Source organism: Penicillium chrysogenum (genome assembly GCF_028827035.1).
Source record: "Penicillium chrysogenum strain IBT 35668 chromosome Unknown utg000002l_segment0_segment0, whole genome shotgun sequence".
Lineage (NCBI taxonomy): Eukaryota > Fungi > Ascomycota > Eurotiomycetes > Eurotiales > Aspergillaceae > Penicillium > Penicillium chrysogenum.
This window is the reverse complement of record NW_026622750.1, coordinates 5,512,287-5,529,667: the sequence shown is the minus strand read 5'-3', so window position 1 is coordinate 5,529,667 and position 17,381 is coordinate 5,512,287. Positions and strand designations below refer to the sequence as shown.

Below are 17,381 nucleotides of genomic sequence, written 5' to 3'. Positions count from 1 at the left end.
GTTATTGTCCTTCCTGCTACTGCCTTTGTGTCTTGAAATTTCCGCCATGTGATGTTTTGTTCGCTTGTTTTGTTGATATCATCTTTCAAGTCGTCGGAGTCAAGTCTTTCTGCTAATGTTTATATACGATACAAACCAGAGCTCTCTACATATATTTAATATATAAAGCTTACGGTTTACCTCAGAGTTATTGTCTTGTAAATTGGAATAGATGATGACTGGAATGAACAAAAACGCGTCACAACCCAGTTTCAAGAGCGACATGTATATGTATATGGCTTTATATGTTATGTTAGCATGTATGTACAACGCTGAGTACTTAGTGGTATAGATGCAAAGATGAAGCAAAAAAGAAAAAAGAGTAAAGAATGAGGAGCCACTATTCGTTGCGCTCTCTTTCACGCCTGTGACTGTATAGACGCCGCTCACCGAGCGGGAGATAGGAAGTTGCTTCGTCCTCTCCGAACCATCGCCGCCAATTCCACCAGGGAAGATCGGTGGCCTGTAAGGGAGGGTGTTTCCGCTCAGGCATATCATTCATCAACCCAGAGAACTCCTGATCCTCCGATTGATTTAAAGAATGTCTGGTATAGTATCGATGTCCGAGGAAGGCTCCAGCGAAGAGCGGGATCACCACGAGGAGAACGGTGCCCCAGGCAAGTAGGCCTGTGACATTGTCAGCTTTGCTTATTTAATACTTGACGGGATAGAAAGTATTTTCTGGATATACTCACGGCCAATGTCCCACCCGTCCGAGTAATTCGGAGTAGTGGAAGGACTGGGATAGCTCGAGGGATGCGTCCAAATATTGGAGCCCGGGTTGTTGGGGTCAATCCACGGCACGGTATTGACACCTACTGGCGGAATGAAAGGGACGGCTGCCTCTTCGCCGGGATATCCATATCCTTGTGCATCGAAGCAGGTAGAGTCGGTGCAGAATTCGCTCAGCTCGGACGAGGGCACGAAGGTATACTTGGTCTCGGATTCTCCCAGCACAATGCCCTCGCGGTCCACCGCTTCGACCTTAGCCCAAAGGTAAAAACTGGAGTTGGTGTATTCCGTCTCGAAGCCGGTTTTGGAAACCTCGTCCAGCAAGGTCCAAGGTCCAGTCATGTTCATCGCTCCCCAAAATCGCCATTTGTTGACGCGGGTTGCGCCGTTCCAACTGACATAGAAGCTGGTGGGCAATAATCGTTCCGCGCTTCGGGAGTATGTCCATAGGGCGGGTGAGTCAGTTGGTACACCGTCCCATTCGAACTTCATTGCGCGGTAGTTCATCACGGTGTCTTTAGCGAAAGAGCCCCAGAACAGTAGATTGCCCGCCTCGTCGTGCTCGGATACGAACGGGTTATTTCCCCATCCGATGAAGGCATTTCTGTTACGGAGCATCTGCAGGTTTCCCTGGCTGGAGCTCACTAGGTCGTGTTCAATTGGGACATAATTGCGAATCTGGATGGCCGTTCTTTCCTCGTGGTCGATCATGATGATCATGCCCGCTGAATAGGTATGGGTCTTGTTGAAGCCGTTATAGCCATTGTTGTAAAGTGAGAGGAAGGTGTGCGTAGCATTCTCATACAACCACCGGGCATCATGCTGTTGCGAGAAGCTAAAATTGATATTCCGGAAAGAGGGCTGCGCGCCGTGAAGCCTCCACATCACCGAACCGTCCGTACCGGAGATCTTGTAGACGGCCGAAGTATGCCGCGACGAAATCAGATAGTCACCGGCAGCATTCTTGTCGATGGAGTTGATATGGAAGTAATCCCAAGGCTCATGCACGTTCAATCCTGTTCCGGAAGTGTCTGTATGAGCCGGCCATGTATAGCTCGAAGATGGATCAACATGATCGAGAGACCGCCATTCAAACAGGACCTTATTGGTTTCCACCTCCACCTCCTGGAAAACACTTTCCATGATCCACCCTGCGCCAGTTTTGACGTTCCACGGTGTCATGTCGAATTGCCGTTGCTGGTAGATGGTCATGAGAGCGGTCTTGCCATCATTTATAGGACGGAATTCGTGCATGTCGCTCGAGGCCATTCCTCCACCTGGCTGAACTGATCGCACGACTCGGTAGTTTTTATCCATGATGATACCATGTCCGCGGCAGTATCCCTTTTGCTGGTTGCCCTGGAAGAAACATAGATGATCCGCGCCGTTATACTTACACACGTGGAGGCCATGGGCGTTGCCTGGCCCCGAAATACCCCAGCCGCTCCATACTAATTCCTAGTGATCGCATAACGAGTTAGCGCTTTCCATCGCGGACGACTCTCAACCCCGCACGATAAAGACCCACCCCTGTGTTGTCGTAGATGTATGGGCCGGGGTTCTGTAGTTCGTATGGTGTGATGAATATGTAGCCCGGGCTGAGCTTGTCTGGATTGGACTTTTCGACATTGAAGACGGGCGGGTATATGTCGGGTCTCTTATCTCGCGATAATAATTTCAGTCAAAGAGCACACTTAGGGGTAAGTCAATTTCACTGACCGATTTGTAGAAGAAGGTGTCCTCTCCAAGTGCGCTATCAATAGCGCACAAGCAGAGAATACCAAGAAAGAAGAGCGATGGCCCAGTCCTCAACGAGGAAGATATGGAGGCGCCCATGAATCCTTAACACCGCTCCCGACGCAAGATAAAAAAGAGAAAAACTAATGTGTAGAGCCAAATAGAAAGGAGATCATGCAAAAGAATGTATAGAAGAGAGATTATATTGAAAGTAAATCATGTAGAAGTACAGAGAAAAGAAAACGCAAGCCAAAGAGAAGAGTCAAGACCAAAGATGGCAAAGAGGCACAAGTGAACCAACAGTGTACGAATCCCTCTCCACCTGTCAATGCATACTTTTTGCAGATATAGTGGGGTGTCAATGAGGCCGATCGTCTATATCCATTGGTTAACAGCCATTTAAAGCTAGAAACAGATATTTAGTCAAGCGTAATTCGACCAACACCCGACTAGTGCCAAGATGTCCAGTCTTACTAAAATTTGTGTTAAATCTGTGGGGGAGTGTTCGGCAATTGGTTACTCGCGCAAACTCGTGGTAAAATGATCATCATCCCCCTCATTAGCATGATTTTCTCCAAAGATTTCGATCGTCTAACTATTGCTGCGGAAAACCTTGTTGTTTTCTTCTTCCCCCCTAATACCTGTAATCCAGATAATGTGACGGTACGGGTATTTCTCAGGGGCCACGTCATGGCCGCAAGACTAAGGTGATGTGGCTGGCGCTAACTAGTCCCGAATACCATATCTCCGAGATACTGTTTCGTATGCTCGTCTTCAATTCTTGTCGAGGTTCGGAATGAGCCTGACACTTCAACCATGTAACATGTCTCGGATACGCGGCCATGGATAAACACTCTGTTACCTGCCGGGCACTAGCCAAAATCAGGTGGGCAGCTGTTGGAATCCCAAGCCCGCGTAGGTGACTTATCCTGTTCGGGAGGTGTAACCACCGGATCGGGCTTCCACGGTTCCCGCATCGATAAAGCTAAAAAGCTAAAAGCCACGTGCATGTGGCTGAGACGAAGCATTTGTCGTTGCGTGCAGTGAATTGGAAGTGCGGGATTGGGCAAGGTATAGCGGTGGCGTATGCTGCGTCGTCAGAGCATACGCGGGCTATGTTGGTACACGTGCATTAGATTTGAGCCAGCAAGTTCGGCATTATGGACGTTTAGTATCCATAATTTAGAGGTAAACACCGGACGAGGATATGGATACTGTCGTACCACAGGCAACACATGCCGATGGATCATTTGAGTTTCTTTGACTTTCTATGCAGCATTTTCAGCGAATGGCACTCGTATGAGATTCTCCAGGTGCCATGCCAGACGCTATAAACCATTCAAGACTTGAAGCTATAGCTGATAGATAAGATATTAGATGAAGTGGGATCTTATACCCCTCGTATAGGAGTTATAGAGGACCTATCAGGTGTCCACGACCACAGCTGAGAAGCCTCTCTCATGCGGCAAACGCGGCGCAATCCCCAGAACCACCAGTTCATACCCGAATAGCCCCGAAGATCAAAGCTACCAAGTGTCGCCGAACCACTCAATCCCAAAATAATCCCGTCGACGAACAATGAACCGAACACAACACTGCAGGTGCCGCTAGTCCACGTACGCCAACATCAAGCCTAGGCTTATATTACGTATCTCCGTCAAAGCTTTGAATCCTCGATCTAAGCCTTCTAAGAGAATCCGCTCCGGAGCCCAGAATTAAAGAAGTGATCTAAACGAATAGAGAAAACCTTGGCAGCAGTATCAGTTATTCCGATATTCCTTACAGGGGCATAACATACGTAACAATAACAAGTAACTTACTGTATCGCAGGTCCGCGTAATCAATGTGGATCCATTTCCCCATCGACCGCCAAGCCACTGACGGAGGAATATCCACCGCCCTCTCTCCAATAAAGTGTGGCTGGTACGTTTCCTCTCGGTTCTTGGTTTCGTACGAGTACGAGAGTGGAGAGGGCTTGAGACCGGGTGTGGACGGTGTGGACGGTGGATTTAGGTGTCAATAGTTAGTGTTTGTTTACTTGCCGAAGCTGCTATATGTACAAGTACAATGAGGCAATATGAGTGAATTCCTGTTCTTGTGTATGTCGTATGCAGCGAAACCTCAGAATCAACTGATCTTGTTCATTCGTATGCGTTTTGCAGCCTTCAGGTTGGCTTGTTTGATAAATTGCTCTACTCCATATGCGCCTTGCATTGACCGTGATCCTTCGAAAAAGTCGACGGTAAGGCTGTTCGTAGCCAAGGTTTTAGGCGCCCCTTGCCTCTAGGCACCTGCCCGTAATGCATGATGATGACAGAGCCTCGGGGAAGTGGCCCCGGGGGTCCGTTGAGGTGTATCCCTCATTTGAAAGCTGGGCATTCAATGGTTTGATGCGCTCATGCACTTGCAAAGGAATGATGGTAAAAAAAATAGAAGAAATAGTATATACTGTTATATTACCGGATTTTGTTCTCCAAGGCGCCTCTCATTAAACCAATTATGAGAAACTGGAGATGAAAAACAAGGGATCGAGATGATAGATGCAGTGGTTTGTTCCAAGGATAACAGCAAAAAGCAACAACGACCACCGGGTCTGGCGTCATACTAGATGCGCCTGCGCACGCTAGCAGCCAGCAAAAAAAGTTGAAATATGGGGAATATGAAAGAAGGAAAAAAGACGTCTAAGGTGCAAGGGCGAGAGTTTTAGCGAGGAGAGAAACGCTTGAAAGCCAAAGTAGCAGCGAAGCCAGCGGCAAGCAGCGAACCACCAATAGTGACGGCCTGGAGGGCAGCATTCATCATCTGGTGACGGTTGCGGGTGCTGCAGCGCTTGTAGAAGTCGGCCATGTCGTTGCCGCGGGGGAAAGGGGTATCAGGGATCTCCTCCTCGAGGAACTCGCAGAGCGGGCCCCAGCCGTCGTTGATGTTATATTCGAGCAGACGCTCAGGGGGAACCAAGCTGCGGACCTCGGCGACGTGGTCCTCGTAGACTTGCTTGCCCTTACCGGGGAAATCGCCGCGGAAGAATGTCTCGAAGAACTTGTTCAGCATGGGGTAGTACATGCCAGCGGCCCAGCTGAAGTTCGACACGAACTTGTGCTCTGGGTCTGACACTCGCCAGTAAACGGTCTTCATGACGGAACTGGTGGTTTGTTAGTATTGTAGTTCTTTAGACCAGAAATACCGATCTATAAGATGTGGCTGTGACTTACGCGTGCCATGGGTCGACATCACGGGTGGTCAGAATGACCTTGGCATTGGGGTAGGCCTCGATAAGCTCTTTTGCAAAGGCACACGCAGGCCAGTCACAGACAGCCTGGCAGTCACCCAGAAGCTGGTCCCATTCCTTGCGGCCGAACTCGCCGACTCCGTTGTACTTGGCGTTCAGAGCATCGTGCCACATCAGGCAGTCCGGCGGGTTCTCAACACTTGCGCACATCATGTGGTAGCACTTGCCATAGCCCAGACGCTCAAAGGCCTTGCGGAGAGCTGTCAACTAATAGTTAGTTTATATGTTTCTTCCCGTCGGACCTGGTATATACACCAAGTCCAATGCAACACAGCGCATCATACTCACAGGCAGTTCCAGTACGACCAACGCCCAGAGCAAGGACCTTCATAGGCACTGTGCGGTGGCACTTTCGGCGGTCAATGTTTGTGTCATTGGTGAAGATGTCGGTCACGGGCTGAGGAGCCAGATTATCGGAAAGCATGAGAGACATGGTGGGATGTTTATAACCTCAATTGTAATTCGATATGGTTGAAACTTTTATAGAGGGCAAAGAGGTGTAGATAGTATAAACGAAAGGAAGTAATGGAGCTGGATAAAGAAAGGACAAGACTTATAGAAAAAGTCTAGAAGGGGGTTTTTAAGAGATCGATATGGAGATAAGGGGAAGAGTAAATGAATAAATACCAAAATGCAAAAAAAATAAAAAAAGGATCAGCTAAAAAAGAGTCCAGACTTGGTACTGAACTGATCTCCAAGGGAGATAACAAATTGAAGCGAGTGGGCATCCGGTCAGTACCAATGACGAGGCCCGAGCCACTTTTTTCCACAGAGAACTATGTCTCCCAGTGGCAACGTTCCCATTATAGTATTCTTGGCTTTTGGCCCTTCATTCCTGAAGTGGATTGTGTATAAAAAGTACCTGTATATTGTACACTTTAAAAGTCAACGGAAGACAACGGGATACGTACCTTGAAAAGTCATTGTATAATGTATACATATTGTATAATGCACGGCGTGTAGAGAGACGTCACAGGCTGACGCACAGGGATGTCAAGGATTGTCAGGGGTGAACGTTTTGTGGAGTGGTGTATGGTACTGTCCGTATGGTATGGTTTGTATGGTAACGCGTGCAAAACATCAGATAAATGGAAAATTACCGCAAGTACCAGTAATTATTCCAAGGTTGTCTGCCGTGCCAAGACCGATCCACATACACTTCGAAATTCGAAATATTCTTTGATCAGTCTTTCCGGCAAAACTGACGATCCATGCAATGTCGGTCATTTGGTGGGGCTTTAAATGGGGACGCGTACGCCTTCAACTTGTGGAGAGTATTTCCGAACGTGAAGGCCTGTGGTGGTTCGAATACACCACATACAGCAGACATTGTAGCTCATCACTATAGACTCATCTACCATGTATGAGCCTGCAACGTCGTGTTGTACGGAGCATTCCGTACTCCGTATATCATCTCTTATCCACACAGTGAAAGCAGCTCGAATTGTGTCTGCCAAGCGTGGCCCACAATGTTCCAAGCAGATCATCTCGCTCTTCCGCCCAGGGGAATATCGTTCCAGATACGAGAATCCGGCGCGCCCGCTCCATCAGATTGATTGAATTTGGCTCGTTCGAGACTGCAGTGGCGAGCTCCACATGTCAAGCCTAGTCTAATTTCCTCTCAACACCGCGGAAAGTATGTATGTTGTATAAGTTTCAGCCAGTCGGTCACGATGGGGCCCTTCTCCTGGATCGTCCGCCCACGCTGCCTATCACGGGGAAGACACTCTGCCTGATGTGTCGCGGACTTAAAGCCGTCGTCACCCAGGTACCGATCAGGGGAACTTGGCGTTGGGCATGTTAGAAACGAAATTTGGCATGGTTTTCATCGACAGGGGACGGGGTAATGTCTGAGGATTTCCGCAGTTCTGCTGTCACGAATCAGTATTGTCACGGCTGGACTGATCGTCCCGTTGTTGCTGAGATATTTTCCATTCGGGGAAAGTATACTCGGAGACCTGGGGTCGAATCAGGTATTCGTCACGTGTGCAACAAATGTGAGCAGATTTCTGTGAGGCTGTGTAGACAGTACGATATCATAGTCTATGATGGATGAAATTGTTCTAGAGGTTCCACGTGATATAACCTGGAACGTGCATGGCCAGTCAAATGTAGTAAAAGCAAAGGAAAACAAGAAGAAGACTGTCTCACCAAAGCAGACCCTTTTTAAGGGTCAGCAGCGACACAGCTCCTTTAAATGTGCTGTGCCAAGACCCTTAGACCAACGCTCGCCATCGATGGCTATGATCACCTCACCAAGCCACGACCAATTGGGGAGCGCCTCTATACAATGGAAACAGGGCTGAACATTGCAATCTAATCTGAGCTTAAAGCTCCTTGGTCTATTAAGCCAAGATTGCGCATTCCGTCTCCGCCAGGCATCCACCGACGGCAGTGATTTCGGCAATCGGTGACAACACAGCTATATCCCGAACCACGACCCGAGCGGTTCTCTATGGGGACGCTGGCGGAAAGAGAATACGAGCGAAATGCTTGGCAGCAAACAGACTGAGGTACCCCTAAGTGGTGGCATGAACTGTACCGACGATTTGATATCTCCAGAATAAGCCTCCCTAATATGAACATGAACAGCACTAATATTGTCTGAAAGCCACCGATACACCTGAAACTCCATGCAAATGACTCTTTTGATCTGATTTGTCCAATGCAGTCGGGTCCGTAATCGGCAACGGTCCCATATCGTTCCCGAATCCGAGTATCGTTCACTTCTACTCCAACTTGTCCAGATGTTCCAATCGCGTGAGAACGACCTGCTTGCTTGTCTCTTGAATCTCGCCTGCGAGAAAGACTTCGTCCAGGATTGCGTAGACCTATAAATCCGACGCACGTGGTCAGTATCATAGCTCATGCGACTCTGATCCCACGCCAGCCTCGGTTCATGTCGAATAGCGCAATTATCGCTAGCCTAGCGACTTCCACGCACCTTGTAGAAATTGAAGACCAAATCCAGCTCGCACACATTGCCAAAGAATTGGTCCAGCACTTCGACAAAGAAATGGATAGCCTCGAGATAGGCTAACTCGTTGTCATTCGCATCGACGCAGACGCAAAAGAACAAACCAGCATATCTTCGGTAGACGACCTTTGTACTCCGACGGAACTCAACAAAGTTGGACTGGTATTTCTGATCTCGGGGGGGCGACGAGGCGATGAACCTAGACGGTTGTCGGTGGTTAGTTGAATGGGAATCTCGGAGCAAGTGCGGCTGCGGGTGCGGGTGGTATTGTTTGGACAAACCTCGCCTTTCAGTTTGACTTTTTCTTCGTCCTGTAAGCCGGTGTCAGCTCGTAGTTTCAATTCTGTATTGGCAAACAGCTTCTGGCAGCACTTACACTGTACGGTGAATACCATTTCGCCAGGCGCGTTTTCCCCCTATACCGTCATCAGCGTTGAAATCGAAATTGAGCGGGGCGGGCATCCACTCACTGGCGATTCTGAACCAGGATAAATGAGAGGACCATTGCGATAGAAAGCCAGGGTGTTACCTGGTCAGCATTTATGAAACCACTCAGGGGGAGTGTTGCGACAAGCTTTGGATGGTCTCCGCTGCTCCCGTTATCGAAGCTCCCCTCCCATATTGCCCGAACTCACCGCCCAGATCGGATTCTAGGTACAGAAAATGGAGATGGAATAGAAGCGCATATTGGAGATTATAGCTAATCATTCTACTGAATCCTCAAGCAATTTTCGTTTCCATGAGACATTTAATACATCAACTGAAGTAGTATAACAGTATTTCCAAAACATAAGTATCAACAGACATAAAGCGTAGAATTCGTTAAAAACCCCCAATCACAGCCCGGTGTAACACATGTAACGAGGCAACGAGTGACACTGCGTGACGGAATAAATCGGGCTGGTTTGCCATGTTTCATAGCGCCTAGCCACAGCTCTCACCCCGAGCTCATCCGATTCCAAAACCTGGTCAGGCGACTCTAGAAATACTCCATTAGCAACCATGTAGATATAGCAGTGAGATTGAGAGGAAGTCCGAAAAACAAGAAACAAAGCAAGTAAACCAGAAAATAAAAGAAAGGAACCACATACCGTATAGCTCTGGGGACTAGAAGGCTCTGTATTTCTATTCCCCTTCTGACTCTGAACCTGACTCTGGCGCCGAGTCTGGCTCTCATCCACAGAGTCCTCCTCAGACTCGTAATACTCCTCGTCCTCAGAATCAGGATACCACCGTTCAGGATCGCCATTGTAAACAAGATACCAGCCGATCTTCTCACCGGGGGCTAGGCGATCGCGCAATTCCTCCAGCGCCGCCGTCTGGTCATCCGTCAAGCCAGAGCCCTGTTCCACGCAATCCTCGATATTCGCTCCGCCGCCACCACCACTCCCGTCCTCCGGAATCTCCAGAACCCGCGTTGAAACATACGCATGGTCCTGGCTGACGGTGCCACTCGTCTCGTCGGCGGGGTCATACTGCTCGATAAACGACAGCTCCGGTAGCCGGTTCACGAGATCCGCTTGTGTTTTGTGGAAGGATTCTGCAATGAGCTCGGTCGTCAGCGGTTGCTGGATGTATTCCGCTGCTGCTTCTTCGAGATTGTGGAGTACGATGTATACGCGGATCCCCGTGAACCCGGCGCGGGGCCAGCGGAAGCCGTGGAGCATATAGACCGGCATAGTATTTGGGCTTTTTCTTTGGGGCCGTTTTCGGGGTTTCGGGAGGGTTGTCGCACTGTCTAGCGACCGCTAGCTGGGGAGTACGGTCGGTTTTGCAGGGGATTCGGAGGTCATATTAAGTCTGTGTCATGGCTGTGGTTTTTCGGGGCGGGTGTATCGAATCGATGCGATTGGGTTTTGCGGGTCCCCGTGCGTAGCTCCAACGGACAACGGGAGTTTCGATCTGTACTGCTTTAATGCAGATGTTGCTTTAATGCCTCAAATATTGAATAGAATTCGATATTGGGGCAGTATATGATTAGCCTGTTTGATTTAATTTAGGTGATACAATAACTGAAAACCCACAGGTCTGGAGAAAGGTGTGCCTTGCTTCTATCACGTGGCAGATTATTAGTTCGTCGGCTTTATAGATTGGCTACCTGGGTACAATATAGGCCTCTATTATCCCTAATTATTACGTTGATCTATATCTTCTTTGACATATAATATGTCGAGAAACTGCTAATTCCAATGTAACATCATCTCAGATTCGTTTGTCTTCAACGTTGGAGGTACAGACTCTCCACCTTCGGAGTTCTGCGATGAATATGACCTGTCATATTCGGGGAACCACCTGGTCTAATTTAAAATCTGGTATTTCACGAATAGCCAGTCAACTGAAATTAACACGAGTCGTTTAAAATGAAGAGATGTGATGCATTATGCGGGGCTAGAAATAGCTAGAAATAGCTAGAAATAAGACATTCGACCTAGCGAAGCCTTGTCCAAGGCATAGGAAAGGAAACCAACGTGAAAACTGGCTAATGGCTAAATTCAAGGCGCTGCGTGCCAAATCCTGGTAGATATTGTCAATCATGGTCTCCTCTTCAAATCCGCAAATCTCCGCGTCAGTTCATCCAGCTCGGGTATCCCATTGTTATTACTCTTGCTCTTGGAGCCACCGTCCTCCTTTGGAACAGCAGCGGCTTTCCCTTCAGTGCCGGGAAGCTTGACTCTAGGGTTTGGATTGTCCGTTCTGGGAGCCGGCGGTGCAACGCTGACAGGACTTCGCCCCGCAGCGAGTCCACGTGGAGGCGTGGCTTTGGTCAATTCACTGGTCTCCGAGGCGCGCCTCGCTTCAGATAGATTCGGCGTTGAGGCCGAGTCACCTTGCTGCTTGCCAGGAGTATGCGGTAATTGGGGTTCCTCTTCGTCACCGTCACCATCACCACGATCGTCCTCAAATCCTTGCGGCGCATTTCCCAGCTCTTCTTCGGCTCCATGCCACTCAACGCCGTAAGCTTTCGCAATCTCTCGTAGGTAACTCTCAACAAGTTCGTGTCCCGGAGGACGCACACGCAAGCTCTTGACAAGCCGATCAGGAACCTTGACAGAGTCGACCTTATTATCTTGCGCCAAAGTCATAAATTCCTTGCCGTATCGCTCACCCAACATAGTGCGAAGCATAGTGAATTCGCGCACCTCGTGCGGGAAACGATGCCACGCGTAGAAGACCACAGTAGCAGCCTCGTCAAGTGCAGTATCCATGTAGGGGTTATCGTCATCCGCAAGCCCATCGCCAGAGTCCTCCGCACTACCAGACGTTGTAGTGGGCGCAGGCCGCTCAGCCTCCTTCTTTTGTGCTCCACCTCCCAGCCAAGAGAACCCGAATCGCGAGCCAGTGCTTTCCCCAGCACCCCCAGCACCCTTAGCACCTGCGGTGGTCGATACCGTAGCACCAGATTGTTCTTGGGTGCGCTTCTTGAGCAATTCCTTGGCGCGAAGTCTGGCGCGGGTCCCTTGGTCGCTGAAGGCCATCTGATCCAACACGTTTGCGCGCGCCAGCAGCAGCTCACAGTAGAGCTCGACCATCTCCATTACCTCTACTGCGGTATCGGTTGCAATGACATTTTCGACTCGGATGCGCGCTGATGCATCGCGGCCTTCGCTGAGGAGCTGGGAGAGTTCGCGGCGTTGGACGACTGAGGAGGCTGTGTCTTTCTTTTGTAGGAGGCGGAGACGGGGGATAAGCAAGCGGAGGGTGGAAACTAGCCTGGTCTTTGATTCCATGTCAGTCATTTGGTTTGTATATCAGGCGCGCATGGGAGTTGCAGAGCAGGCAGGCGTTATATAGGCAGTGCGGGGTAGCCTTGTGAGCTCTAGGTAGCGAGATCTAGGGGGAGTTCCCCGATCATGGAATGCGTATGCGAAAGAAGAAAGGAAAAAGAGAAGAATAGACCGTGAGGGCTTACCGTCTGGACCGAGGGAGGCATTTTGGCGTGATGAGTTGTTAGAGGAGAAGATGTGGGGGAGAGGCCGATGGGGCCGAGAGACCTTGGGATCACCACTTTATCGGGTTGCCCTTTGTTTTCTCACATTTGAAACTTGAAGATTCCACAAAACTCAAACAATGGAATGTTATGTTTAATTAGGCATTTGGTGTGATTTTCGGTGTTTTCGGGGTTCTGGAGGTTCGGGGAGTTCTGAGTGACCACATAGCTCTGATATCAGCGCCTTGTTTCGTGAGTCTCTCCTGCTCCAACGTATCGGCAATAGTCCGTTTGAAATCTTTGGTGTAGAGAAGCCATTTGTTGATCTCCTTTGTCTGTCTGTTGCAGCGGGCTGTGATCTCATCTAGCAGCAAATTGAACTCAATCGAGGCCTGGAAGCTCGCAGCGGAGCACTCTGAAGATCATCAGGATGAATGAACTCGATACCTATTTAGATGATGACTTACCCGGGACACGGTCTTCCTCCATAGTGGGGAAGCTGCGGGTGTTTAAGGATGTGTTGGATAGGGAGAGAATGGGATGGGATGGAGAGATGGGGAAACAGGTATCTTCTTTTGTAGAGACTCAACGCATATCGATGCTACCCAGGTATAGTTACTAAGGGCTTAATTCTACATGTAGTGACCTTGTGACCTTGACGGCTCTGGCTATCAAAAGATCTCCGCCTTTTGTGTCTGTACTCTGTGATCCTTATAGCTTCAAGGTGATATTAGAGAATACATTAGATACACTAGATACCTACAACAACAATTTTCATGGTTTTTTCGATGCTTTGCCACTCTATACTTGCGGGGATTTCCGTTTTGGGAAGTTGACGGGAGTGGGTCTCGACGGTGATAGGGCCAACTCTGGAAGAGCGTCAAAGATATATAAAGACCCTCGATCTCAATTTCCTCTTCTCAATTCACAAAGATCCTAATAAACAAAATGACCTCTAACAATGCCCACCCTTCCACCAAAGCATTGCATGCAGACGATGTCCTAAATCTAGTGACCGACGTCGCACCCCCAATCCATCTCTCTACAACCTTCAGATACCCCAACGATCCAGACCAACTTGTCCCATCCGAAGATCCGGTGGTAGGTCTCAAGCCAACACACAGCCAACCATATCCCCAACTAACAGGCCCGTCTAGGATGAATTCAACGGCAAGAACTATGTCTATTCCCGCGAGTTCGCGCCAAACGCGACTCGCTTCGAATCAGTGCTCTCGTCCCTACTAGGCGGCCGCGCAGTGAGCTACTCAACAGGATTAGCCGCCCTGCATGCTGCTCTGACACTGCTCAACCCCCGCCGAATCTCCGTGGGCGAGGGATACCATGGCAGCCACGAAGTCATCTCGGTAGTATCGCGTCTGTCCGGGCTACAGAAACTCCCCCTCGACTGTCCCGCCGAAAGCCTAGACGCCGGCGATGTCATCCTACTAGAGACGCCCGTCAACCCGCTGGGGACGGCGTTCAGCATCGAGGAACATGCGCACAAAGCCCATTCCCGCGGCGCATTCCTCATTGTCGATAGTACGTTTGCACCGCCTGGTTTGCAGGATCCGTTCCTCTGGGGCGCGGATATCGTCATGCATTCCGGATCGAAGTATTTCGGTGGACATAGCGATATGCTGTGTGGCGTGCTTGCTACCAAGCGTGCCGATTGGACGAAGCAGTTGTTTGAGGATAGAATCGCGCTAGGCAGTGTGATGGGGAATATGGAGAGCTGGCTCGGGATCCGGAGTCTGCGCACGCTGGAGGTTCGGGTTCAGCGGGCTAGCCAGAATTCGGCTAAGTTGATCTCCTGGCTTCATGCCGCTATGCAAGCTTCGTCTCCTGCTGTGGGCAGTGAGGAGATGATTGTCCAGTCTGTTTTAAAGAAGATCTACCATTCTAGCTTGCAGGACGAGCCGTGGTTGCAGAAGCAGATGCCGAATGGCTTTGGACCTGTCTTCTCTATTGTCTTGGACAATGAGGAGTTTGCGAAGGTTTTGCCAACTAAGCTTCACTTCTTCCAGCATGCTACTAGTCTAGGCGGAGTTGAGTCTTTGATTGAGTGGCGGGCTTTGTCGGACCCCAGGGTTGACCGGAAGCTGTTGAGAGTTAGCGTTGGACTTGAGAACTGGGAGGACCTGAAGAATGACTTGCTCCAGGCATTCAAGTCGCTCTTGGGGTGACAGCAAACTTAGCGTGCTAGATCACATCCATAGGCAAGAATAGTCGCATGAGCGGCCTGGTCTTCTCCGATAGTCTGTTTATGTTTTTTTGGTGGTCTCTTAAACGTCTGGTTATGTATATATCTTGTCCCCTACTCAATTTGTTGGGTACGCAGAACAGGAAAGGGCCAAAAAAGGCTTAATTTGTGAATGCGACTTCTCTATATATAACGTTTGATGAGAGATCTTGGTTATATTCAACGCTTATTATATTATATGAGAAGACAGTCACGACCCAATCGACCAATATCAAATATCCACCGCGATGAAGTCTCCAAGCGTTCTTCCTGGTCCCAATAATCTTTCAGGATTTTCGCTGCATTGATAACGTTCAAACATCTCGTAGCAGTCCAGAACTTCTCTAAAGTTTCGACCAAGAAGTCTTTCTGGGCCCGAGACCGACACTCCAAGCCCGCCACGAAGATAGCCCACAGAACACATTTGAAAAGCGCCTCATCGTCTTTCAAACTATCAATCAGACCCAACAGCTCAGAGACCAAATCATCCTGCATTGTGGTGGAATTTGTGAGTGCATCAAGAATGCGTCTCCCGTATAGCAAGGCCCCGGTCTTGAATGCCTGCGATAATGTGCAGAGATTATTGACTTCGTCTGGCGAAGACCGTCCCTCTCGTTGGACACTCGAAGCCCAGGCGTAACTGTCAAAGTCGTGGATAAGCTCCATCATCGTGGTGGTATTTGTTATATGTGTTTGGAGAGCAGCGCTGTCCGGCAACTGTCCTGCGATGGCGTCCCTCTCGTTGGAGAGAAATTGTATTGCCGTCAACAGGAACTCCGGACATCCAAGGAAAGACTGTTCAATTTCTTCATGCGGTTGCCTCTCTGCCTGGCCGTGAAATATGAATTCTGACAGTAGTTTTGGTCGTAAAAATGTTGCTCCCAGTGTTTCGATTCTATTATATAAGTCAGTCTCCCGCATGGATTTTATACCATCCATTGAGCTTAGCGTAACTCACAAATGAATCTGGCTGGAGATAAACTCCCAGATATGCTGTACCGTTTGGCCAGGTCCATTATTAATCCCAGCTTGTGCTTCCAGCAGCGGCCGGTGGGATGTAATCAAACTCTTCGCACCCTCGAGATGGAAATTCCAGCCTTCACTTCCGGATTCGAGCAGATCAAGGAAAATAAGAAGAAATATGCTAGCGACAGTTGTGTCGCTTTTCTCTATTCTTCCGTCGCTAAGTACTTGAGAGAGAGCTTCCATAGCTTGATGTTTGAAAAGTAGCGCATCGCGATTGGCATTAAAGCGACCAGCGGATGTCGGAGCTTGAAGTTGATGAAACGACTGGCCTGTATTGGCATGATGTCGCGCCGCAAGAGCAAGTATGCCCTTCTGTAAGACCGGATCTTTCAACCCGAAGGAGATCAGACTCCGGAATGGATTTCTGGCGCTGTCGTATACAATGAACAATTTGCATATGCGTTCGTTATCTGAATGCGATGTCAGCTATTAATATCCCCGGTGCCAGAGCTTCCTTTGCATGTGAATCTTACAGTAGTCTATATAATATTTCGATGTTTGATCCAGGTTTGCCATAGACGGGTCTTGCAAGGTAACCGGCAGGGTTCTACTGCCAGCAGAAGCTTGGACCAGTGCGCGAGACGATTTCGTCGGTGTCAATATCGCGGATCTCTTAATTCTAGAAGTGTGCACAGGAGTGCCATCACCTTCATACGAATGGCCCTGCATCTTTCCACGAATCGCCACGCCCTTGACCCACCTCAGCGGTCTTTTGTCGAAGCATTCCATGCCGGCTCTCTCGCACTTGGCGCATGGTGGCCCGGACTGATCGCATTGAATGCGGCGGTTGCGACATGTCCAGCATGGATCGCATACTGTCTCCATTTGGATATGGCATAGGGAATGTGGAATGTGGCAAGGAAAGGTATACGACTCGCGGTTGGGCAGGCCTCGGAGTGAAGATTTGCTGACTGAGCATACCCGCGGACGCCGCCTTTCCGTGACCATCACGATCAGTGCGGTCCTGAACCTACATATATCTTTTAATCCATCAACTTCATAAATCCAGTCTCATACTCGGTGTCTTTTAATTCTGCTCTACTAGAATATAGAGAGAAACACGAGGGAATGTGTAGAAAAAGAGACCAAATATTCCAAGGGTTACTAGAGATGATCTTTAGAGTTAAATCTATACAAAGTAGATGCCACTAAGAGGCTAGTCATAGTCAGTCCTTATGAGTGGCTATGCCTGCTAGACATGAATAGATTTTTGCTTTATCCGCGTCCCTCCAATCTATATCATATGACTCCGATATGGATACTCCCTCCAATTGATAATCCAGACCTTCAACCCCCATATTGTATCATATGGTAATAGATCGTTGAATCCAATTCTGCGGGTTCGTAGCAATAGATCTGCAAGACTGCCAGACCAAAAACAGAGATATTGTACAGCTCTGGGCGGCAGAAGAAC

At 49.1% G+C, this 17,381-nt stretch overlaps 8 protein-coding genes across 8 annotated transcripts; 1 reads left to right on the top strand and 7 right to left on the bottom strand.

Moving 5' to 3' along the window:
- Positions 1-379: 379 nt before the first annotated feature.
- N7489_005303 (arylsulfotransferase family protein) lies at positions 380-2,607 on the bottom strand (the record flags this gene model as incomplete). Its single annotated transcript, XM_056711055.1, has 4 exons — positions 380-666; positions 735-2,229; positions 2,300-2,428; positions 2,491-2,607. 4 exons carry the CDS (start codon positions 2,605-2,607, stop codon positions 380-382), a joined length of 2,028 nt encoding a protein of 675 aa, XP_056569476.1.
- A 2,604-nt stretch (positions 2,608-5,211) lies between these two features.
- On the bottom strand, positions 5,212-6,230 carry N7489_005302 (sulfotransferase family protein; the record flags this gene model as incomplete). Its single annotated transcript, XM_056711054.1, has 3 exons — positions 5,212-5,650; positions 5,721-5,997; positions 6,086-6,230. 3 exons carry the CDS (start codon positions 6,228-6,230, stop codon positions 5,212-5,214), a joined length of 861 nt encoding a protein of 286 aa, XP_056569475.1.
- Positions 6,231-8,526: 2,296 nt separating this feature from the next.
- On the bottom strand, positions 8,527-9,279 carry N7489_005301 (AP-2 complex subunit sigma; the record flags this gene model as incomplete). Its single annotated transcript, XM_056711053.1, has 5 exons — positions 8,527-8,628; positions 8,742-8,942; positions 9,056-9,085; positions 9,151-9,190; positions 9,245-9,279. 5 exons carry the CDS (start codon positions 9,277-9,279, stop codon positions 8,527-8,529), a joined length of 408 nt encoding a protein of 135 aa, XP_056569474.1.
- A 432-nt stretch (positions 9,280-9,711) lies between these two features.
- Positions 9,712-10,453, bottom strand: N7489_005300 (uncharacterized protein; the record flags this gene model as incomplete). Its single annotated transcript, XM_056711052.1, has 2 exons — positions 9,712-9,753; positions 9,866-10,453. 2 exons carry the CDS (start codon positions 10,451-10,453, stop codon positions 9,712-9,714), a joined length of 630 nt encoding a protein of 209 aa, XP_056569473.1.
- An 852-nt stretch (positions 10,454-11,305) lies between these two features.
- N7489_005299 (IST1 family protein) lies at positions 11,306-12,705 on the bottom strand (the record flags this gene model as incomplete). Its single annotated transcript, XM_056711051.1, has 2 exons — positions 11,306-12,490; positions 12,685-12,705. The coding sequence occupies 2 exons, from the start codon at positions 12,703-12,705 to the stop codon at positions 11,306-11,308; spliced, it is 1,206 nt and encodes a 401-aa protein (XP_056569472.1).
- Positions 12,706-12,860: 155 nt separating this feature from the next.
- On the bottom strand, positions 12,861-13,191 carry N7489_005298 (uncharacterized protein; the record flags this gene model as incomplete). Its single annotated transcript, XM_056711050.1, has 2 exons — positions 12,861-13,117; positions 13,170-13,191. 2 exons carry the CDS (start codon positions 13,189-13,191, stop codon positions 12,861-12,863), a joined length of 279 nt encoding a protein of 92 aa, XP_056569471.1.
- Positions 13,192-13,650: 459 nt separating this feature from the next.
- Positions 13,651-14,885, top strand: N7489_005297 (putative transsulfuration enzyme family protein; the record flags this gene model as incomplete). Its single annotated transcript, XM_056711049.1, has 2 exons — positions 13,651-13,803; positions 13,860-14,885. 2 exons carry the CDS (start codon positions 13,651-13,653, stop codon positions 14,883-14,885), a joined length of 1,179 nt encoding a protein of 392 aa, XP_056569470.1.
- A 288-nt stretch (positions 14,886-15,173) lies between these two features.
- Positions 15,174-16,792, bottom strand: N7489_005296 (Zn(II)2Cys6 transcription factor; the record flags this gene model as incomplete). Its single annotated transcript, XM_056711048.1, has 4 exons — positions 15,174-15,240; positions 15,282-15,836; positions 15,900-16,377; positions 16,441-16,792. The coding sequence occupies 4 exons, from the start codon at positions 16,790-16,792 to the stop codon at positions 15,174-15,176; spliced, it is 1,452 nt and encodes a 483-aa protein (XP_056569469.1).
- Between the last annotated feature and the right edge of the window lie 589 nt (positions 16,793-17,381).